The 25,347-nt window shown below is 36.4% G+C and overlaps 1 protein-coding gene across 2 annotated transcripts in view; it reads right to left on the bottom strand.

The window, feature by feature from the left end:
- LOC105436999 (serine/arginine repetitive matrix protein 2-like) overlaps positions 1–25,347 on the bottom strand; it is a 68,607-nt gene that overhangs the window by 30,695 nt on the left and 12,565 nt on the right. For both annotated transcript variants that reach the window (XM_030973734.1, XM_030973735.1), the window contains exons 2-4: positions 12,359–12,479; positions 9,350–9,465; positions 2,002–2,986 (exon numbers count right to left, since the gene is read on the bottom strand). In XM_030973734.1, coding sequence (XP_030829594.1) covers positions 2,002–2,986; positions 9,350–9,374 — 1,010 coding nt within the window. In that variant the 5' untranslated portion in view covers positions 9,375–9,465; positions 12,359–12,479. The remainder of the gene's footprint in view (positions 1–2,001; positions 2,987–9,349; positions 9,466–12,358; positions 12,480–25,347) is intronic.

Here is a 25,347-nt window from a genome sequence, read left to right as displayed (position 1 = left end):
AAAACAACAAGTCAATCTCTCAGACGCAGTATTGATCCGGTAAGCGCTAAAATCCTCGCATCTTGGGGGTTATAAATATCTCTCAGAGAGGACATCCTTTAACCGTCTATGAGTCAGAGTCTATTCCAAATAATACCTTCCCAAAAATTGCCTTCCCAAAAATTGCCTCCCAACATATATGAAGAAACTGACATTTAATTCCCTGCAGTATTTTCCTGCTCTAAATGGACTTCCTTTCTGGAAATCTTTGTAAATTAATTGACATGAATGGCTTTAGTAGAACTGACTGATAGAGGATGCAAATTCATGTTACTTTTATTGAAGATAACGCATCTGGCACCGGGGATTGCATCTTAATTTTGGAGGAATTTCAGGATTTTGATGATGTTATAATGTCAAGAGAGATGACACACACTCTCCTAGACTAAAATTTGCTTCATGAATACAGTTTACTTTATTTTGTAGAATGTCATGCAGATTCTATTATCGAGATAGTTTAATACTGAATAACCGGCACGAAGGAAAGCTGAAAAGCATTAATCCATCCTCTTTAAATTCATAGGGTTTATCTATTTTTTATGTCTCATCATATCAGGTAGAAGAAGTAAATGAAAGTCTCATCAAATCTGTTCCTATATATTCAAAGGAAAGAATAACTGAGGCTACATACATTTAGTACCATAGATGGAAAGTGATGAATTTTTTTGGAGAAATTCAGTATTTGGGATACCGGTATGGCTTGTATAAATCGTGCACTGTTCCAATGATTTTGTGGACAGTTACCATCAGAAGATAACATTATAGTTAGAAAGGTCAAATATGCTTGAAAAATATGCTTGAAAATATGCTTAACAAATATGCTTGAAAAAGAAGGATGAGATAAGAAAGTATAAACTTAAATCAGAAATAGGATAATAAAAGAAGTTAACTTAAGTGTGAGGAAGAGGAGAGTAACAAAAATGAAAAGAGGTGGCAGGTATACAGACATGATATATGAGGTTCACTGGCTGTATGAATGATCACCTTTATGTATAGGCCATACATACATTATTCATCTCAATGTATTCCGGCTGTCTTAAGATTAATTAGTGTGCATGGCCCGATTGACATTTATCAAAGGAGAGGTAACGGTGTCATGTGACTATGTTGGGGTCAGGATAGGGTGGCTATGTTGGAATATACATGTATATACATCCATGGATAGTAGGTCCATGGTACATCCATGTTGGATCTATCTATCTATCTTTCTATCAATGTATCTTCTCCCAGCTCGGGTTGATTGCAATCATTTTCCACACATCTCTGTTTTCTGCCACACTTGTACTCTTGCAGTGCCATTCCACTACATGTCTTGATGTTTCCCTCCCAGTCAATTCTTGGTTTCCCTCTTGGTCTGGTATGTTCTACTTTTCCTATTTTCTATGTATGGATCATGTTCCACTTCATTTTTATATAAGTTTGGATTAATGTAAATGTCATATTTATACACATCTATTTTCAGTCATTTTTAGAGGCATTCTGTGAGTATTTTGATGTTGTTTTTTTTCTCTTCAGTGCAGTCCAAAAGGAAGCCTGATATCAATTTTTGTGTCATTTTACAAAAGGGTAGAATAAAGAAGAATCATGAGATTTAAAAAAAATGATAATCTAGTGATCTTTCCTAAAATCCTTTCCTATATCAGGTCTTAACATCGTACAATACCAATATGTCAGCACATTTCATACCTATTCCAAATAAACAGTTTTGTTATGGGCATATAAACTGGAGCTATACTATCATGTAGTGTCATATATTTGGCTATAGTAACACTTAAACCTTGCACTGGGTAGTCTTAAAACTGGGGTTCTATCTGCATCTTAATTAAAATATAGACAAAATAGAACTAGAGTACAAGCTGTTAATCTATCCATATAAAGTAATGATCTTAAAAGTAAAACTCTACATCAATTAGGTAGTCTGGATAATGTTTAACCAGAACTACTTCTTGCAATATCACTCACCTTAATCTTGGGGTTGTTGCTGGTGAATTATCCTGAGAGGTATTTCCATTAGTATGTATCGATTCCACTTCACCGGTAATACTGGATAGAGATTCCCTGCTTGGGTGTCTCCTTGACAACGGGACAGCATCCAAATTAGAACTCCTATCACTGGCATTGGACAGTTTTCTCCCTCTTTCAGAAGTTGGAGAGGTTTCCTCCTTTTGGGTGGAGTATCTTCTCCTCGAGGGCGTTTCACCCTCGCTGGACGAAGGACCAAGACCGTATTTTTCCGCTAATTCCCGCCTGCGTTGCTCCTTGTATCGTGCGATGCGAGCGGCCCGAGATTCCGAGTCCTCCGACTCTGATCCACTGTGGAGTGCTCTAGCTAGGCTATCACTTACAGATGTCGGAGGGGTCGCTATGGCCCGTGCCCCATATGAGCTTGTTCTGGAAGCAGCATCACCATTACTTGTTGAAAGTGGCCGATTGACAAGGTATTTATCCCGTATAGCATTCACTGGGTTTGAGTCTCCCGATGTTGATCCGATATAATTTCCACGCCTGATCTTATCCTTGTCCAAACTCCCGTACCCGCTCTCCGTGCTCCCGCGCTTTAAATCTCCCGGTATTTTTACCCGATCATCTTGGAAACCGCGATGCCTACCTGGGGCATGAGCATCCGATGTAGCTCCAGTGCGTATATGAGACATTGTTGGGTGATGATGTGATGAAGGCTTGGTATCTTGCGTTCCGCCGCTGCCCGTTGGATAGCCTCCAAAGCTATCCGATCTACCAGCAGAGGTGAAATCACCCGATGACCTGTGAGGATGCTGTGACCCGCTTGCCGAGCGATCTTGGTTGTACCTGCTCGGCCTGTTGCTTGCGTTGGAATCTAGACTTTTAAGGGAGCGACTCTGAGAGTTTGCATAGGCTGTGCGGCGGTCGACGGATGAGTCAAACGAGAGAGGTCTTTCGCTGCCGTACTTCTCTTGCAGCTTGGTTACTGTGGGGAAGATAAATGACACATATCAAGTTTATGACACATCACATGGTTATTTCATTACACTGTCTGCACATACACAAACTGACACACACACACACACATCCTCTTCCCATTTACTTCTCTCTCTCTCTCTCTCTCTTCCTCTCTCTCTCTCTCTTCCCCTCTCTCTCTCTTCCCCTCTCTCTCTCTCTCTCTCTCTTCCTCCGCCTCTCCATCTCTCTCTTCCTTTCTCTCTCTCTCTTCCTATCTCTCTTCCTCTCTCTCCCTTTCTCCCTCTCTTCCCCTCTCTCTTTTTCTCTTCCTTTCTCTCTTCCTCCCCCTCTCCATCTCTCTATATTCCTTTCTCTCTCCCTTCCTTTCTCTCTCTCTCTCTCTCTTCCTTTCTCTCTCTATCTTCCTTTCTCTCTTCCCCTCTCTCTTCCCCCTCTCTCTCTTTCTCTCTTCATCACTCTCTCTCTCTTCCTCCCCTCCCTCTCTCTTCCTTCCTTTCTTTCTCCTTTCCTTTCTCTCTCTCTCTCTTCCTTTCTCTCTCTCTTCCCTTCTCTCTCTTCTTTTCTCTCTCTTCCTTTCTCTCTCTCTTCCCCTCTCTCTCTCTTTCTCTCTCTCTCTTCCTCCCAGTTCAGCTTTCTAGTTTAATCTCTCCTGCATATATCATTCCACCCGCTGTCCTCTTTTAAAGTTATATTTTTCATCTGTCTTTCTTCTTCTAGCTCCTCCCCCTCATTATTTCTTGCTTCATGTTTTTCTTTGTCTCTATCCCTCTCCTTTTTGCTTTGCCTCTCTTCATGTTTCCTGTCTATACTCTTCCATCTCAATCTCTCATACCCCCCCCCCACACACACACACACACACACACTCTCTCTCTCTCTCCCCCCCTCTCTCTCTCTCTCTCTCTCTCTCCCTCTCCCTCTTTATCCCTGTCTCTCCTGCTCTTTCTCCCCTATTTATACTCACATCATTTTTCAGCTTTCATCTCTACACTCCATTCAATCAACACCTTCCAATATCTCATCCCTCCAAATACATCTTACTGTCTATGTCTTATCTGCACTTTTACTATTACTACTTCAACAAACATCTATTTGCTTTTCATTATGCTTCTACATTACTTTGAACCATTCATCAATCTATATTTAAACCCATATGTGTTTACCTTCTCCGATGAGTTCACTGTACGACTCTCATTCAAAACAAAACTAAAAAATCAAGGAAACAACCTGTTTTTGCCCTTGTTGAATGGAAGTTGATAAAAGCCAACTAGTACATTATAGAACTCATATCAATCATCTGTAATTTTTGTAACAGCATTGAATCTACAAAGAGAAGGACACTTTCTGCTACCATTGTTTCTATAGCAAAAACAATATTTTTCTGCATATCACAATACAAGCAAGGCCTACTGCTTCCCATGATTTTTTGATTTTTTGTGCTCTGTAAAGAATTGTTTTTTTCTTATAGAAGTGTATATGGCATTTTAGTAATGATCTCAATGACTGAAAAGTGCTTCCAATCTGTCCAATTTGAATACTGACCCCATCTGAACATCTTAATTGTCTTATTAAGAACAACAGACCATTATTAAGTCTTGATCTGTCTCCATTTACTGTAATCAGACATGACACCTACTAAAAATCATTAAACCTGAAATTAATTTTTTTTTCTCACCCTGTTGGACACAGGTTAATTTTCATTTCCATGCTTATCTTCAAGGACTGACTAGATGTTTTCTTCTGCCTAGCAATCAACGGATTAAAAACTTCCCATCCCCATCTGACCGAGACGCATCTGACACTCTCCCTTCCTCCTCGTCCCGAAAACCTAATTTTAGCCCGGCATGCAGCGAGCGAGCAAGGGGTCGATGGTTTCCTTGGCCCATGATTAAGATGCCTCCGACTTCTCAAAGTGTGTTCTGGATTAGCGATTTAAATTGAGATTAGGATCCACTTCCTTGAAGCCTTGGTAAAGATGGCTGCTCAGCTCAGGAAGGGTGGAACCCCCTTCTCAACAAGGTCACTGATTTATAACATTCATCAACACTGTCTGCGTTCAGACAGGGTTTGAACTATGTTTCCACCTCCACAAAAAGCACTGCTACATCAACCTACATGTACAGGTCACTGATTTATAACATTCATCAACACTGTCTGCGTTCAGACGAGGCTGAACTATGTTTCCACCTCCATAAATGGCACTGGTACATATCCCCCATGTCAACCTATGTGTACAGGTCACTGATTTATAACATTCATCAAGACTGTGTGCGTTCAGACAGGGTTAAACCAGGGAGGTGAGACTTTAACTCACATGCCCTGGTTAAACTACGTTTCCACATCCACAAACAGCACTGGTACATATCCCCCATGACAATTAACCGACATGTTTATGTTTGATAAGTATAATGACAAGGGCAGTATTTCTCATTTCAAAATGGCATCTGACCATATTAAGTTAACAGTATACCACCCACTTGAACTTCATGCAGGGTTTATGAACAAAATAAGTCTAACACCCCCCCCCCCCCCCACCCACCAAGTAGTAATTCATTTGGATATAGCAAGAACATGATAGAAATAGAAATTCCTGAATTCTAACAAACATGCATATCTTGCGCAGCTAGGGTTCTAAACTAAGTTTTCACAGGGTGCCCATTAAGAATGTTTTTAAAGTTTTTACCCACAATTTCAGTATATTCATCATGTTAGTTCATCCTTAAATCTGGAGTTCATAGTTTCCTGGCTCTGGAAATTTATTGCCAACCTACACTACATGTACGTTTCGCAAAGATCACATCCTGGTCCAAAACCTATAACAATCTGTGGGTCCACCAGGACCAGTGAATCACTAATGGGGGTGGCACGCTGTAGAAAATCTGGGGATACCATTTTTTTCTACTACCTTCTAGCAAATGTGAAAATCTAGGGGCCCTTTTTTCCCCATAGCTTGGCTAATTTGTCAGTAAATTCGGCCCGGCAACTCCATGCACCCCAACACTAAAATTTAGGGGCCCTTTTTTTTTACCTCAGCTTTGCTAATTTGTCAGTAAATTGAAACACTATGCACCCCCCCCCCCCCCCCCCCCACCACCACCCCCTTTTCAAGATGGCCTTGCAATGCCCCTGCTTAGGACACAGGATCTGTGAGGGTAAAGGCAACAGGAAGTCAGCTCTGACACTGACACTGACCCACGCCTTGGACTTGAAATTTACTGGACTCATGGAAAAACAGGAATGTATAAACAGGAAGGCCGTCAATTGCCACTCCCATTCTATGAGAAAAAGTTAACATGACGTACTAAAATAAAGAACCAAACAAAAACTTGATTATTTCAAAAAAAATTCCTGTAGTTCTAAATAGATGTTCGCTGACAGAGCAGTGCCTACAATAAGTGCCTAACCTGCTGCATTCCATATGCCCTCAGTCAGGTAGCACATCAGATGATTCAAATTGATCTGTTAAAGTTTGAATTATAGCATTTCAAAATCTGCCGAGTTATCTATCCATATTTAAAATAAAACTAATAGTCAAGTAATCCATAATATGCTCTATAAACTGGTTGCATCCCATATGGCCCAGTAAGCACAACAGATGACACAATATTTATCTGTCAAAAATTACCTAGCATTCCAAAATCTGCTGAGTTATCCATCCATATTTAAAATAAGACTAATAGTCAAGCAATCCTCACTTCATAATATGCTCTAACCTTGTTGCATCTGATATGGCCCAGTATAAGCACAACAGATGACACAATATTTATCTGTCAAAAATTACCTAGCATTCCAAAATCTGCTGAGTTATCTATCCATATTTTGCCAACAAAATTTTAAAAAGTCAATGCTAACTTCATGATATGCTCTATATGGTTGCATCCCATATGGCCCAGTATAAGCACAACATATGACACAATGTTTAGCTGTCAAAAAGTACCGGTAACTAGCATTCCAAAATCTGCTGAGTTAACTAATCACATTTTCTTGGTAAAGTGTGTGGTAATTTGCTCATTGCAACATTTCCCCTGGTGAAAAGTATGACATTTATGAAATTCAGACTTTTAAAACTTAATAGGCTAAGTAGGATATGTCAGATTTAGACTTAAAGTAGGTCAAATTTCTGTCAAAAATTGTTGGAGTGAACACTAACTTGGTGCTCACTGTGGAATGATGACCTGAATATTTTCATATAAGGAAGGGGTAAACAAATGGGACGCTCTGATAGAATTGTCAGGTACATGTAATGAAAGCTAGATCGTTTATATTCAAACAGCGCAACAGTAAAATGAATTAAGCACTAGTTCGCTGGTGACTAGAGGGGCATCATTTGTGTGAACAATCCTAGGATTCTGACCTAACCCACTTAACAAAATGTGCACTTTTTGAACCAAGACAATGGACCTCCATTTTTCAAGCGATTTAATCGGAGTATGTAGAACCACAGCGAAAGGGGCGTACACATTATTAAAAATATTTTTAAACAAACGTTGTATAAAGAAACTATTTTTAAACAGGGTAATTGACATACCAGCAGGCTAATCATCAACTCGTCCTTGTTTTCACGAAGTGACAGTAGTGAGGAAAATCGTCACGCAAAGTGAATGCAATTTTTTTTTCACTACCGTCACTTCGTGAAAACAGCGACAAACTATCCTATGATACGACATTCAGATGAGAATGGGACCTGTTTATTTATTGAGTTTACATTTGAAACAAAGCTCAAACATGCACCCTCTACACAACGTTTCTTTATACAACATCCATTCAGACTAGGAAAAAAAAGGCAATTACTTATTGTATATATATAAGATTGTTGTATAGCTATACGATGAATTATGATAGTCTAAATGAGGGTTAGAGAGCCCCTTCCTGGCCTCTGGACTAGAATTTGAAGTCAGACTGGTATCCCAAACATATCCTCCCATGGCACCTGTTTCTCTTCATCTATTAATAATCCTAATCCAATTTCAAGAAAGGAATTGATATACTTGGAATAGATGTCTACATCTATATTGCTCTCATCATTCGTCATCTTTAGTAACCCACCCACAAACATCCTAATATTTCCTGATCGCTCACAGCGAGAGAAGAAATATCTTTAAAATGGGTTCTGCATGAAATAAACCATACCATCCCAAAAATATTATCTAGAATGTCATCTTATTAAAAGTGATATTTCCTGCTTAAATATCAGATTTTCCAATTTTTTTTTTCCAATAATATTCTCAGAAAGGTCCTTGTTTTTTGCATTGCTCTGCATGCACATTAAACCATTAATTTTCATAGCTTGTCTAAGCAGGTTATAATAATAAAAATATGCATACATCTAACTACATTAAGATGTCCTCAATGTACTCGTTTTACTGCATTTAATTGTTTGAAATCTAACATGGTATTCAAACAAAGTACACACGTAAGATTCGGTCCATTTAAAGTTAAACGTCTCAAGGTAGGTATAGAATATATATATATTTTCTAATTCCAAACATTACAAGGACATGGACAACTTCCTTCATCAAAACTTTACTCCAATCTCTACTCCCCTTTTCTCTCTTTCTCTCTCTTTCTCTCTCTTTCTCTCTCTCTCCCTCTGTCTTCTCTCCCTCTTTCTCTTTCTCTCTCTCTCTCTCTCTCTCTGCCTCCATCTTCCATCCTCTTCTCCTCTCCCCATTTATGTCCCTATATCCCTAGTATTCTCTCTCTTCAGCTCTCACCCTTCCTTTCCCCCGGATCTCTCTCCCTTTTCCATCATTTCCTTCTCTTGCTCCTCTCCCTCTCTCCCCTTCTATCTCTCTCTTTACCTTTTCCTTATCCTGAACCATCATCCCACCTTCACTGCAGCTTCTTTCTCCAACATTAGCTAATCGGACATATACCATACGTTTATCTCTCCCATGAAAATACAATATGAAACCAAAAGCACTTTTGTAAGATTAATAATTGAATTACAGGGCAATAAACTCCTCACCTTTGTTATTCAACATAATTATGCAGAAAATAGAAACTCGGGGACTCTATAAACTTTTACTAAAACAATACAACAGATTCCACAGTGTACTGTACACATTAGAAATTATATCTGGGCTACATATACAATCAATCTATCGCCTCAAAATGAATCATTTCGCCTTCAAGAGGCTTACACCTTTCCAATCAAAAGAAAATTAGATTTCATGTTAAAGGAAGATACAATTCATTGCAAGATGAAAAATAATCACTATAGCAAAAATGGAGATACAACAGATCTTATAAATTTATTAAATTAATATTTGTGTGGCAAAACCTTAATTGCCCAGGTAAATCGAGAAAAATTAAATTCAATCTCACTAAATCTGATGGATAGGAGTTAAATGGGGCATTGTTTGAGGTTTACCTGATCTATCTCCTCTGGTGGACATGTCTGTATCTGGAGTTGTATCCTCAGGATGGACAGGATTAAAGGAGTTAACTCCAGACACCTCTTCTGGGTTTATTGCAGGAGCAGCAAAACTGGAAGTATGAAATAAAGAGAGATTGAAAAGGATTACAAAGCAAACTGTCATAATATATGTATCCAACTCTTTCAGCAGCGCAAAGTATTACGACTTGGTGCATTAACCACAACCCTGAATGCTCTAGAAATAGATTAAGTATCAATTATGAAACTATTACAGCAACATGAGACATGTATAACTAAACAGGAGTATTGCCAAACCATTTTAAACGGTGGATATTTGACCATATTTGCCAAAAAGTTAAATAAAAAAATTTTGGGATGGTCTACAGATATTTCAAATTTATTTGCATACAAGGGTAGAAACCCATCATCAATTCTAAATTACTGATAAAGTTCAGAAAATCCCACATTTGTGGAGTGTGGACGCATGAAATCAGTGTGTCACACCCCTGGATATAAAATAAAAACATGTGATATACTGACATCTACAAATCAAAACTCTCTAATATGTATGAGCCTGAGATTTATGTGAGTTCATGAATAATGTCTCAAAAAGATGGATGGCCGACTGCTAATTTGAGAAACTTGATGACAATGCCTCCCGAGAACATGAGACAGCGTCTTCATATTACTACTCTCAATACTAAGCAGATACAAGTTTTTTTCTCGCAGTCAATGCAGTTTAGAACACAATGTATTAATTTCCATTTTATATAAGGTAATTGGGAAAACCCTACTCGAGAAGTAGTAAAAAACAGCACAGAATTTTTTTTTTTTAAGTTTTCATCTCTATATATATATTTCTTATGTTTATTTTGTTCAAAATTCTTAGCCTAAACAAAATTGTTTTGGTTATGACCATCTTCCATTTTTTTCATAAGAAAATAAAATAAAAATAGTCTGGTTATCTAGGAAATACTATAAAAATATAAAGAAAATAGCAACAACAAAAAATATATATATATTTGCATTTAAAAAATGACCAGAGTCCAAATATGGAATAACTTTTTAATATGAGCGATAGTATATATACACAATGTACGAATCCAATCATGCATTTCAAAGGTCAGATAGCAATTGTCATTTCCCTTCATACCATTACCCTTCTTAAATCCTGGGAGATCATGACTGACATTATTTATAAACAGTGGGTGTGAAAGTGATCAATGTTAATGTGTTAAACCAGGGTGAGACCCACCTGATACCCAAGGCTAAAGAAGCTTAGGGGTTCTAGCAGGGTGGATGCGCAGCGCCTATTCCCGAAAGCGGCTTATAAGGCTAACATACAATAAGTTCAAAACAATTTTTTTTTTTTTTTTTACAGTATTCAGCAATTATGGTCATAAACTAACTGACTAGCCTAAATTAAACAACAATCAAATGGGCAAAGCAAAATGTTTTGAAATTATACAAGATTTGGGGATTAGTATTTATCCCATTGCTATATGGATTCTCATATACGCTGTAATATATAAGGTAGCTTTCATAGCGAAATGTAGTGAAATACGAAAAGACACCTTGAAGCAAAAAGCATGATAGTTGGTGATGTTTATGAATTAAATGTTCTTTTTGTTATATAAATGTATCTGAATGAAAATGTTGGCTATCAGTAAGCCTAGTGGAGAGAGTTTATATTTCCACTAGCTCCATATCCTTATGATGTGGTTCTGTTTCTGTTTGATGAAATTATGATTTTCAATGATTACGCTTTTGTGTCCCGATTGCATCTTTCCGTGCCTCAACATTTTGCTAATTGATAAGCGTTCTACTCTGAAGCAAGTCACAAAACAAATTGCAATATGATTACATATAAAAATTTAGGAATTGAATATTGATATTCCTGATGATCAGATAAAAATAGTCAAATTTAAATTGCAAGGTACTGCGGAGGTAGCTAATGCTAATTGCTATTGGCAGGATGGATGCCTATTCTAGCTAGTCGCTCAAGCCTACTGCACATTGTATGATCCGAATGCCATCCAATTTGAGGATGAATTTCAAAATTAAAATTAATAATTGCTGAGGATCAGATACAGATAGCCAAATTTAGATTGTAAGGTATTGTAAAGGTATAGCTTAAAGATATAACAGGGTGAATGCTCATTCCAGTTATCAGTACATTATAATAACCAACTACGATCCGTTTTTTGATTAAAATTCCATTATCACTAGATATGAAAATTTAAACAAGAAAAATATTTGCAATCAATCCTTATGATCACATGAATAGTAAATGTATATCATGAGGTATGCAGGTCTTCCAGTCAAAGGAAATACCAATTAAGCATCAAATGGGAACAGCTTCATCACTTGTCTGACATCACTTCGAATTGTTTAAAAACCAGACCCTTTTTTTCTATGTGGAACGATATCCGTGCACAGCAAATGAAATTAATATATATTTATGTAGGAACCTGAATATGAAAATATTTCCTTACAAGTTCAAATGTCACTTTCTAATGATACAGCAATTTCTTCCAAATGGGATATGCAATATGGGCTTTGAATAGAATTCATAGATATTTGAAAAGGCCCTAAGATATTTGAAGGGCATCACTGAATCATTTGAGGTATTGAACGAGGAAAAACATACATGGATGTACTTAGAACTTTTTAGTATATTCTTTATACTAATATTTATGGATTTTAATATGTAAATATAATAAGGTTAAACACAATATGTCTGTTAGGAGCCAGAAGGGCATTATATCGTAGACTGTAACACCCTCAACAAATGAAATGTAAATATATGCCTAGAAACCTTTCAGAAACATGTTAAAACGCTTTTATTTACTCAGAGTTACTAATGATATTATGTTGTTAAAATTCTGGAGAGAGATTTGTGTATTTTGTGTATTTGTTTTGGATAGCGCCTTGAGTAAGTTATTAGATAAGTGCACTTTATAACTATTTATTATTATAATTATTATTATTATATATATATACCTCTGCGGTCTATGCTCCTGATAAATCTTGTCAGAATGCGGGAGGCCCTCTCCTGGCAGCGGACTATGTGACAGGGGCGTCGTTTGCCACTTCAGTTCAGAGGGGTCTGGGACCTCAAGATCTACACAGAAGGAAAAAAAAAAGTAGAAAAATAAATCATTGTAAAAATGCTACTCCATCATATAGTACATGTATAACATTGTCAATCAGTGATTTTTATGTTCCAAAGACTCCATAGAAAGTACACACACAAGGCCTCAATTTATCGATAAAAGGAAATAGACAATGGTATCAGTAAAGATAGCAGCACAAGTGACAAAGTCATCATCTTTATTTTTGTCATGCTATATATTTGATGAGTTGAGTAGATTGTTGATTGTTTCAATATGGTACACATAATATGGATCTAATAGTTTTGGGCTCGATGTGAAATATCCTAAACATTTACTAATCTATATCAATTTGTTTTAATGTAACCTTCATACCACTTATCTGCAGACTCAGACTATCGCTACATAAAATACTTTTTAGAAAGGCCTACTATTATCTGAACAAGAGTGCACGGTTTGAACTTTTGTTTTTCACAATAACCATGCACTTTGGTTTCTAGTTTGTTTTGTTTTTGTTTCTTGTTGTTGTTATTTTTTCTTTGTTTTGAAAGTGTAACATATTGATGATGGTTCACCACAAAATATGGAAACATCAATATGAAAACATAATATGTCAAATTTTACTTGCAAAACCTCATTCTTAGAAGTAAGTAAAAGTGAGTGTATTGAACTATAGTATATTCAACATCATTTTCAACATATCTTTACTGATTAATAGATCGAAATTGGCTTGTTGTCAACTTCAATGCATACGGATAAGCATAAGGATACCTTTTTGAACTTGAGCACTTTCAGGTAAACAAATTTTGATAGAGCAGAGAGGGGAAATCTTTACGAGCACCGGGAAATTAAAAGAGGAAGTTTGGATGAAAATAAGTATCAAAACAGGTAATCTACACGCTGATCATCTCATTAAAGGTAAAATGATTATCATATTTTCCCAGTTGCCTTAAACTTTTAATCACATGCTCAGGGATTTTTCTTTTAAACATGGATAATCAATTTAGAATTTCACTTTCTTAAGTTGTAAACTTGTGAAATTGAATAATATTTTTTTTTGATAATGGACTATTCTATCCCAAAACAAATAGGAAATAGAGCTTATGTCAATTTAAAGAAACATAAAATGTGCGGTACATTATTATTTTATATTTTCAAATTGGGATCATTCACATAAAGCAATGCACTACTAGTAGTGCATGGCATTCATTATTATTTCAAATCATGTTTCTACCTTTAAATGTGTTCTCAATAATAAAATGAAAAGGAAAAAATAGCAAAAATATAGTTTCTGATCCACCACAATTCAGGAAATTTGATAAAATTTATTAGGATATCCTTACAAGTCCAGTGTGTGTCATAAAAAATGATTTTATGCCGTATATATTGCTCGGTCATTGCCTCAATGGCTGGTGAAAAAACCCATTTTCAACTACATAACCTAATATGACTGCAATAAAAAAAACCTTAACAGAAAAATACATCTCTCTTTAAACGTATCTCATATCAATTCAAAAAAAGAAACTATGGTACAAATTAAAAGATATTTGACTTTCTACATATTATAGACTTACAGTATGTACATATATATTGAATGCAAAATCTGTATTCCAATCTAAGGAATACAAACCAAGGATAGCAAAGGGTGAGCACAGAACATAATCATATTTGTAGTAGACTGAATCAACTGATAGTTAAGCAAATACACCAAAGTGCACCGTCTTGAAACTTCTTGCTAGAAGCCCCCTCCCCCCCCCCCTTTTACATATTTCTGGAACACCCCCCTGGTAGTCTAGTATTCGCTCAGTGTGATCGTGTTACTGTGGCAACATAATTAACACATTGTCAAATATATTGACACTTCACATCCTCATTACTTCTAAATATAAAGTTATTAAAAGCTCATGAATCTGCCACCTAAGCCAGCCTGGGTGGAGCTGCTACGTTAAATTTACCTCACACAATGACATAAAACATTTTCCTTTTTTCTTGATTATCACAGATTAACCTATTGTTAGTCATTGACCCCTTTCACTAATACGTATAGATGGCAAAGTACAATACAAGCCCTAGTCAGTAATTGTTCACAAGCAAAAAATGTATTTTTGGGATATTTTCATGGTATTTCCTGGAAAATTATGATATTGTACTTCTATTTTCTAATGGACAATTAATGAAAAATAGACAAAAATATGTTTCAAGGCTCAGGATTAGGAATAAAAGATAGGTGAGAAATATATTAATATAAATACATATTTTCTATGCTGTTTTCACAATTTTTTTACTATTTTATTTTGACTAGGGAGGAAAGATTTTAATCCTTTTTATCATATTTACCTGCTGATAGTACTGTTTCACCAGCCTAACTTACACAATAGTAAGTTTTGAGCAATTGATACATTTTTCTATGAAATTTCAGAAAAATTATCAGGGGGAAATACAATTTCCATCTCAAATCCATCTCAAAAGTGCATTAATAGAAAATCAATAGTACATGAAGTTAAGTGCTCATGGAATGAAACCCGCAAACACTCTCTAACTTCTCTTTGATAAACTAGAACTTTCTGTTTCTGGTTAACACCGAGAAACATTAGCCTATACCCTGGAAGCCGGAAGGCGCCGAGTCAACACAGAGAGGGGAACCATCTCATGATAAATGGTATCAAGTAGCGGACGTTCCCCACTCGATGGAGCAGGAGTTACGGCAACAACATAGCCACTGGCCATCTTTATTTTGGTCCGGAAATTTACGATTCGGTCTACAGCTAGGCGGCTAACATAAATAAGAATAACAACCCTCTTGAACACTTGCAATATTTAGTAGGATTGCCGGGCAGAAATCATGCCCCAATTATTTGAAAAGCTATTCTAATATTTTTCATAATTCAATAAGCAGTGCCTTGGGTTAATGTCCACACAATATTGATATAATCGTTTAGAGATATTTATAATTTTATGTTATGAATATAATTCTAAAGGGTTTATGTACACTATGCCGTTGTGTGTCAGAATAAGATCTTATCTAGGCTTAAACAGTACTACACGAACAGAGTAAGATCTGATTAGAAAGCTACTATGCAAGTCAATGGAAAATCAACCATGGTATTGCAATTGATTTGTAGCAATATCTTGCAAAGTCAATAATATCTATATCTCTCCAGTTGGGTTCACACAACAACCCCTAAACTTAACTTCAGGAATAGTTTTAATCTTTAAAGTTATCTTCTAGTCATGGCCCTGCATGGATGCACACTGGTGGTTAAAGTTCATTGTACTTGAAGTTGATATAAAATTGATCTTATACGGTTAGCATGAAAGTTACGAGCATCAGGGGGCCCTCACCGTGACTATAAGTTGTATGCCGTGCAAGTAACTACGGTAGGTTACGGGAACTTCACGTTTTAAACTACCTTGGTCCTATGTGAACACAGCTTCTGCTAAGTTCTTGAAATATAAAGGTATACATTACGAGCAAATCAATGAAATTGCCTTTTAAATCTGTATAAGTTAAGAAAGCATTTTTTTTCTTCATAATTATACCTACCTGACTCTGTGCCCCATAACTGACGCATGAGTATGCACAGCCATAGCCACACACCAAGAAAGAGAGCATACGCCATAAAGATACCGGCAGTTACAAAAGGAAGCATGATTGCTGAAAATGTAATCAATTCCTTTTGACAAAAGGTAGGAAAATATGGTTCAAAGATGTAGATGATTCTACTGTTCCCGCCATATAATGTCAATATAGTCGCTTGTCCACATCTGTAGCCGAGTATTCCATTGTAAATCCACACAATAATTCAATAATGTTGAATCGTTGCTAACTAAACAAGTCCATTTGTGGCATCGCATAAAGTCAAAATCCCTGTCCATCACACTTGAAATGTTTAAAAATCTCAGACTTGTGGATATTTCAGCACTCAAAAATTATTCACAATTCATTCTCCTTGGCGAAAAGAAATCGTTTGTCAAAGGTTACCAAAAGATCCTCAAAAATTGAGAAGCGTAATCCAGCAATCATATACTCTGAAATTCATTAAAAAATGTTGCTTTCACGCCTTTCTATGTACTTACAAATGAATATAAATTCATCCTCGGTCAGAAATCAAGGATTAAATGTAAATTAAGCCCTCTGGAAACTCACAAGTTTTCTGAAGGATAAAGTAATATCCTGTCTTTGTCCAATTGTCCAAGTAATCGTCAGAAGATCCTAAAATCGGCTGGAATTCCTAATTCCATCTACACCGACAGAGGAGTCACAAGCCATGTGATTAACATATCAAAGCGAAGGACAACTGTATTAAGACGATGATGTCCCTGTAAAGGTATATTTCATATTTTGTTTTTGCTTCTTTAAACTTCAAATGTTGAAAAATGAAGAGCTGTTCAACCCTCTACTTCTAGCTGATATCTCAAATGTAAATGTTGCATTTCTGCAAGCATACTTTTTTCATAATTCAAACTCGCGTTTAGGATTAATACCATTATGTTTCTGGAGTAATAAGTCTATCATTACCCAGACTTTTAATCTATTTCATTAATGAATCCTTTAATTTGATTACCAAATGATCCATGAATAGCAACTGTTATGAGTCATGATCAAAGTTTATTCATTTAGCATCTAGCATGTGCTTAATCTCAAATGAACTTAAAATACCCAAATGTTTCTCATAATATCACAGAGGTAGCTCTAAAATACAATATTTTCTTTCATTTCATTGTCTACTCAATATAGATGAAAGAAAATCTGCATTTCCCAAATTGAATATCCTCAGAAATGTATTCCTCAACAATTTCCCTTGGAACTAAGTTTAGAATTTTGATCACATCTTGTTTCGGTTCCGTACTGCGGAGAGTATGAACGTCATCCAAGGGACTTTGTGGGAGTAAAGTCGTTCACACCGTATCACCTCCAAGATCTTTTCACCGCTTCTGTGTCGTCAAACGTCATATGTGAGACTATCTGGTGTCAGATTGTTCACGATTACCTTCTTCATACAGCACATGAATGTCTTTCCTTTTTATCCCCCATCTTTACGGTTTGGGGCTGAATATCGTGTTTCCATTGCACTGTCATCACATGAGTTTGAAGTCATGCGCAGGTTGTACTGGAGATTTGAGTCAATGTTTTGTGGTTTAAGTCTAATCCCGGCAATGTTTGGAAGAGTAACATGATATTATACCTTATGAATCATCCCAAGTCTTGCTCCCTACTTTACATTGAAATGAACAGATGATAAAAGAAATAGAACCTGCAAGGCTCCTGAAGGTTTAGTCATCCATTACTTTATTCTGGGTGCACTATTCTATCATTATTAAAATCAAGCACCATCATAAAAGAATTGTGACTTTCATTTCATCACAAAGAAAATAGATACAGTGAGTCAGGAACCACACATCCCTGTTATTTCAGAGATGTTCATAACTAGCACTTTGGAAAAAGCTCCAGCATCATTAGCAATATATGGGACCATGGTCAGTACTCCTCTGACAATACTTGGCAGCCTTGATTGCTAAGGATGATTCATGATACCAATCTGCATACGATAAAGTGAAACAGAGTCGTGATGGTGGATGCGAATCTGAGCCACTGGATGATGGGAGTAGAATCCTCCAGACAATTATGAGAAAAGACTCGCTGACTCCTTCCTCTCAAACTGCTTGACATTCAGAGTCTGTCTCGTGACTGCAGATTTAATTTCTGGTATTGTTGATGTCCAACCCTAGCTAGCTCTCTCCCATGAGAAACAAATAAATCCTTCCTGACTCCAGATTATAAAGTTTGCATCATTAACAGGTCAAGAAATCTACCCATGAAATCGTATAAACAGGAAGATGTGAATTTCCCGGGCATAACCAGTATAGCAGCTTTTACTGATCAAAGTTTCACAAATAATAATCATTTAGATATTTGATATATTGTATGAGATGTTTTGACTATTTCTCCTTGTTGCACACTGCATGAAAAAATAAATCTTAATTATCGGATGCTCCAATAAATCTAATGCAAATATATCTGTTCATGATGTATGCTAAATCAATTTAACACCAACTTTCCTCCAGTTTGTTAAATTTTAAACAGAGCTCAATATTGCACACATTCAGAACTCATCTGTGAAGTTGTTACGCAATTGATAAGCCTCTAATCATTCTTAACATCTCAATATTCCCTTAAAGAAGGAAATAATGATGACGAATTCTTATTCAAGAACAGATGTTAAACTTCAATTCTTTTTCTCCCGCCTAGACGATGACAACAATGACAAATCCATGTATCCAAGGAGAACAACTAGATGGACGCCCAGTAACCATGGCAACCAAATTGCATCCATCATCTCCACTGTAAGTAGCTGCACGTTTCATCCATCACCAACGCAACACTTCACCAGAATCATCCCCTCCCTGAGCTCAAGCAAGTAAATAAGTTCAGCCGTAATTCTGCGTGACCAAGCATCCATTACGATCATTATGGAAATATCACTTGACCACCGCTGTCTGTTACGATCCCGATCCAGAAAATTACCAGAAAATCACCGACTTCCCTTCTGCCATGGTCATAGTCTCATGGGCTTGTGAAGTATGACTGTCTTTCTCTTCATCCACCAGGTATTCTCATAAAGCCTTATTAATGTCTAAATACAGCTTCATTTTGGTATTATTATTATTTTTTCAAGAGTCGATCTGGTTGGGCGGTCTTAGGGGAGGAAAACAGCCCCTTCCTGAGGCCTTACAAGGGAAGGCTACCAGTATAGTTTAATAGTGAATCTCTTTTATTTTCTCCTTTATTCACGAGTCAGGAAGACTTAATGTCACTTTGGAAAGTTCAATCTTGATAAACAGGGAAACATTAATGAAGAATTCTCTCAAAAATAGAAGGTGGACACTTCTGAAGGGTATATCGAAGATGAGGAGAAGGTCCCACACACTGATGAGTTTATATGCTGCTTTGCTACATCATTCTTGTATTGATAAGTACTTGTCCAACATAAATGCCATAATTAATCATGATAACACTTGAAAGTGTCCATTGCAATTAAATATGATGAGAAAGCAAGATCAAAGTCAATATTGTGAAGAAAGAAATTAGAGGCTTTTCATCAAGGTAAACTGCATTTTGATTTATCAAAAATGTTCCACTTTCCCTTCCATTCGAAAAGCAAAATTGTATATGATCCAATGAAGCTGGTTGTTCCTTTTATTCCCAGATGACCTTTGACCTCATTAACATCTCAGGTAGCACATTAAAGACCATATAGCACCACAATATCAAAAACAAAGTAAAAGTTTCTTTGCAGATCACTGAAACTCAAAATACCACTTGCAAGCTCTTCCAAGTACGGATAGCACATAATGAATAGATGACAAATATGTTGAAGTCTTGGTTTTAATAATCTATCAACTTGATTCGACTACAATTTAAGCTTCACTGCAAAGCATGCAAGATGTTTAATGAACTTAGTAACACTGGCTACAACTTAGTTATATAGATGAACTGCATGAGCCTGTATAGTGGTTACTTTCAGCATCTGATATTCAAGATGGCTCCACTTACTAGAGCAGTTCACCAGTTCACCGGGTTTTCTCCATCTTGTTCTACCGAGGGTATATATGATAGGCCTTCGTTATTTCTGACATTTGAGTTATGAGCAGAGGGTGTTCATATCAAGAAATAGGAGAATGACATGTCATATCGACTTATGATCCAAACCAAACATTCAAGAAGATTCTAGCTTTGAACGTTTAAGGACGGGTACAAAATTGTTTGAACTGGTTAAGACTCTAATCTGCATACGGTATTGAAAAATGTGACAATAAATAGTAAAGGAAGAGAAAAGGAAGGCGAAGGTGGCATTGGTGTTGATGATTTTTTGTTATCTCTTAGCCATCACGCAAATTGTGTAGAAAAACATATTAAAGTTAGGTGTAAAATCATTTAGAATTCATCAATAGTCATTTGTGAAATCCATTGATTTAAAATTAAAAGAAGACAAATGCATTACCCTAGCACAAAAGCTCGAGTTTTTTTCAGTACCGGTAGTATTCTCCAATTTCTCTTTCTCTCCTCTCCCTCTCTTTCTCTCTCTCCTTCTCCAACCCCCACCACCTTTTTTCCCTTCTCTTTCTCTTTCCCTCTCCCTCTTTTGCTTACTCTTTCTTTCTTTTACTCTCTCCACAAACCTATCTACTCCTTTCTCAGATACTATGTAGTCTCATAAACCAGCCACTCTCATAACATTATACCAAGAAAAGCAAATGCAACTGTAACATTCCTAGTAAAAGCAAACTCTTTCGAAGTGAAGGGCTCCAAGAACCAGACAACAACAAAATCAAGAGAGAACACAGACATGCTCTTACCTAGAAGAGGATAAACATTGCAGAATGTATCTCATGTCCAGATTGCACACCCAACTGCAAATTTGCCAAGCAATTGTAAACCTCTTTATTTCCAAGATGTCTGTTTATTCAATGGGCAAATGCAACACTGCCTTCAAAACTGAACTCTGAAGAGGTGTTTTAAGCCAAAGATCAAACATTTCTGAGTCCTCTCAAAAATGTGTCAAGTTTTCTACTGACCTTTGGAAACTCTCAATAGGATCAAGGACCTGCTATGTACAGTCTCTTACAGTACGGACACCATAAAAATTGAAAAATGAAAATTGAAGAATGAAAAACAAGTTTTCTAATATATTCTTTTCCTGAAAGAATGAATAAGCACACAACAGTGACTGTGGGGGGGGGGGGGGATAACATTATAGAAATACTAGAACCAGTCGTGATCAATGCAGTTATAATCATAAAATATAAACAGGATTATCATAAATGTATATGAATAAATGTCAAATCATTTTACATACAGGCATAACATTTGTTTAATGCAATGTGGACTTTAGATTAATAAGTTTGTCTGAAAGAATCTTTTCTAATTATCATCCACAAGGGAAGAGCCACTTGAGCAAGATAATGTCTCACATCTTGTGGTCTACTAATAATAGATAAATACAAGGCCACTTCAAGGGTGGGGTACCCTGTCTATTCACCACCCCCCCCCCCCCACCCCACCTAAAGCGCTGCACCCATCAACAGCTTAATACCCTAATACAAACTAACACCTCCACAATAGGTAATTGTTAACCTGGCAGATTGTCCAGTCCTGTTCTACCCATCAATAAAACCCATCAAAATGCAATTAACCCGTTAGCATGATTACAGGGTCACTGTCCTGTTTCCATTCAGCTAAAACGCTCAAGAAATCGTGAAAGAGATAGTCCTTCAGCTTGTATAGGAGGGTGTGATGACTTCAGTTATCCAATCAATATATTATATTTCTGGTCTTATATAAACAGCATCCTGTGTATTTTTAAAAGTAGCTATGATTTTAAAAGTAGCTATGATTTTAAAAGTAGCTATGATTATCTTTAGCATCTGTTCAATACAGTATCTATTTTAGTATTTCTTGCATTCTTTATTTCATATTTTGTGAAAATATGTCACTTTTGTAGTAAGTAGTACAATATAGTTTGTATTACCCCTTTATAATTAAACACACCAGAAGTATTGTATGCAAGGACTTACACTGTACATGCATCACCGTTAAGAAAACAAATTAGAGCCATATTTGCAAATATCATTACCTTACTTATTCTTCTCTTTCATAAATTGAAAAATTAATTTCCTATATCAAGGATTATAAGACAATATGAACGCATACCTGCTCTAGCTCTGGATCCAAGAATTGAGAGGAAATTATTCATTAGTCCCCCACTGTGAACCCTCAATATTCTTAGGGGGAAAACTTTTTTAACAAGCACCCAGTCTTAGTCTACCAAAAGAAACACATTTTAATTGGTAAAGGGTATCTTTTTGAAAGACAATTCAGCACCAGAGCTATAGTAATGACAGGTATTTATGAATATTAATATATACAAATTAAGCTGGACACTACTCAATATAAAGAGATGCATTACAGAACAAATTTGGAAGTTTAACTCTTTTTTATTTTTGGCCACATCATGAATTCAAAAGGACAGTTCCAAAAAATATGTTTGAATTCTTTTTAGTTTTCAAAGTAATTATATATTGTTGTTTAAAGTGATCTAACAGTATTTCGGGTTCTAAATGATACCAGAAATGGGTCATTGGATTAAATGCATTCTCAATTCATTCAGCCAAACTTATTGTTCATTGTTTCCCATTGTTTGTGCCAACCCCACACTTGGCAAATGCAGGGTTTATCTGTCTTATTGATAGTCTGAATTTGCAGACTAATACTTTGATAGGGCGGCTAGACATTGATGATCTTGCTGAACAGGGTAATTAGGAAATCTGGCTCCTAATTGTGACCTTATCAGGACAAATTTGGGTTTGGGTTCTGTTTCAAATGAGGAGGATTGACATATGTCTCTGGTGATTTGAGTTTAGAGGCAAATCACACTGCTGTAGGAGAACATCAAAGAGGGAAAATGAATATGTTAATGATAGTGCATGAAGATAATGAAACAGTTGAAGGAAGAATGAGACAAAATAGATTATGATTCCAAAGATGATAATGTTATTAGGATTTTGATGATAATTATGATAGTGATGAATGTCGTGGCAATGATGGTCACGGAGTTTGACACAATGCTGAGGAAGGGGGAAGAGGAAGAGAAAAAGAATAATAAAGAAGAGTAAAAGGAGAAGACGGAGCAAGAAGAAGAAGCAAGAGGGAAAGTAAGCACATAGAAGATGATGATGATGATGATGGTGATGATGATGATGATGATGATGATGATGATGATGATGATGATGATGATGATGATGATGATGATGTTGATGATGATGATGGATGGCGATGACGACGATGATGATTATGATTATGACGAAGATCATGATGCTGATTATGACAATGATGACAGTGATCATGACTAATAACAATGCTGATAAAAGCCATGATGATGATAAATGACATTAACTATGATTATGAATCCTGACCTGTACCTGGATGCATGCATGGTCAGTGAGGTAATGTACCACTATCAGTGAACCGCACAGTTAATGAATGAACGCCTCATTAAAACAAGGCATACAAAGTTGAGTGCTTAGGAAACCCAGGGCCTTTGCTAATAAACTTGACCACTCAACAAACCTCATAAATTACCCTGGACATAAGTATTCTTCCAGATGACAAATGAATGGGGACATGATGCATTCCATGGGGGTTAATGAAGGCAGAACATATCTTGGTTTCCATTCACAATGAGCTAATTAGCCCTCCTGCAGAACATTGGTTTTGAATCAATCTCAGATCTGGTTATTTGCATTCTGAAGTGTTTTTTTTCAACCGATCTTGGCTTAAGAAAAGGGGCCGGAAGATTTGTTGAGGGGGCAAGTTTTTAGTCTCTGTTTTAGTTTAATAACACACTCTCCAAAATGTGTCTTCCATGATATATCGATGTTCATTTAAAAATTTCCCCTTCTTCATGTTATAATTGTTCAACATATGCATTCCAAAGAGATCAGCATATGTGAAACTAGTGACACTGAATCATGTCAAATGCATGCATTACGTAAAAAATTTCCATGGCGATGGAATAACCATGGTCAAGGAAAATACCGTGGTCAACCTTTCAATGCATCTACATGTACAACATCCGGTACGCGCTAAGAAGCTGATTGAATACTCACCTCCATAGTAACTATAATAAGTACAGTAAGATCAGGTGAGAATTGATGACGGCTGACTTTACACTTCTTAAAATCTCAAAGTGCCCATGACCTTGCTACTGCTACCTTAACGCATGGGTTACATGTAAAACCAAACCCATAGGAACTCAAGATCAATATCAATTTACATGTTAGGGGCCTATATACTTCTAGATTTCAACCCCCAACCTTCCCCAAATGGTTAATCCATTGACTATCGAATACTTTCATTCCCCTCAGTTTCAGAACCATCCAATTCCAAAATGATTGCGTGAGTCCAAAAATTTCAGTTCCGATGCATCTTTATGCAATGAACTTGAAAATGCAACTAACCTTACCAAAATGCCCAGGGCACAACTCAGCCAAATTCTCCTGAGCCACTCAAATTTTTGCAAGTCAAATGCAGCTCCAAAAATAGCCTCCAGAAGATGGAAAGGAGAGGTACAAAAGGGATGCCCGGAATATCCAAGGCAATATACCATACGGTATGTAGATTATGTGTACAGCTGGTGTTAATAGGACTTTCTCTTGCATGGTTTATAAGTGTCCCCAAGTGGTTGAATCGTACATTCATTTATTTCAAATTGCAGAGGAAAAGAGGGAAAAAATCATACCAAAATGGTTTTCATAAGGCATTTTTTCTCACACAAAGTAAAACAAAGTCACATTTGTGTTTTTGTATATACACCAGAAAGACCACAACATGCCTTTACAGAAAATAAAATTATTATAATTTATGAATTTTACATCACATTACGTTTTTAAGAACATTACTCACAGCGATGGAAGTTAAATCACCTCAGTAAATTTGTCTCAAATCATTATTTATTGAGCTAATATTATATTCAATTTAGGATTGACTTGCAATTCACAAAATGATACACAAATATCATAGCCAACATATATAAAATACATTCAATCAAAAAAATTTGATATACTACTCACTCAGTATTGATTCTGCAGTTATCCAGCTATAAGCCTATAGTATTTCCCATAAAAATCCAATTTGAAATTCAAAATTAAGAAAGGTACGTGCGAGAACCCTTGCCGGACCAGATCAAAGTTCGAGGTGCGTGTGTGAGCTTGAAGATTTTTTGTTCAAGATTATGAGAAACAAAAAAGTCAATAGCACTTTGACTTCATAATAAGTTCACTAAATCCATAATATAGTATGCTAATCCTATTACGCATGCC

Source organism: Strongylocentrotus purpuratus, unplaced genomic scaffold (assembly GCF_000002235.5).
Source record: "Strongylocentrotus purpuratus isolate Spur 01 unplaced genomic scaffold, Spur_5.0 spur5_scaffold_7, whole genome shotgun sequence".
Lineage (NCBI taxonomy): Eukaryota > Metazoa > Echinodermata > Echinoidea > Camarodonta > Strongylocentrotidae > Strongylocentrotus > Strongylocentrotus purpuratus.
The sequence above is the reverse complement of the archived record's forward strand: the minus strand, read 5'-3'. Positions and strand labels throughout refer to the sequence as shown.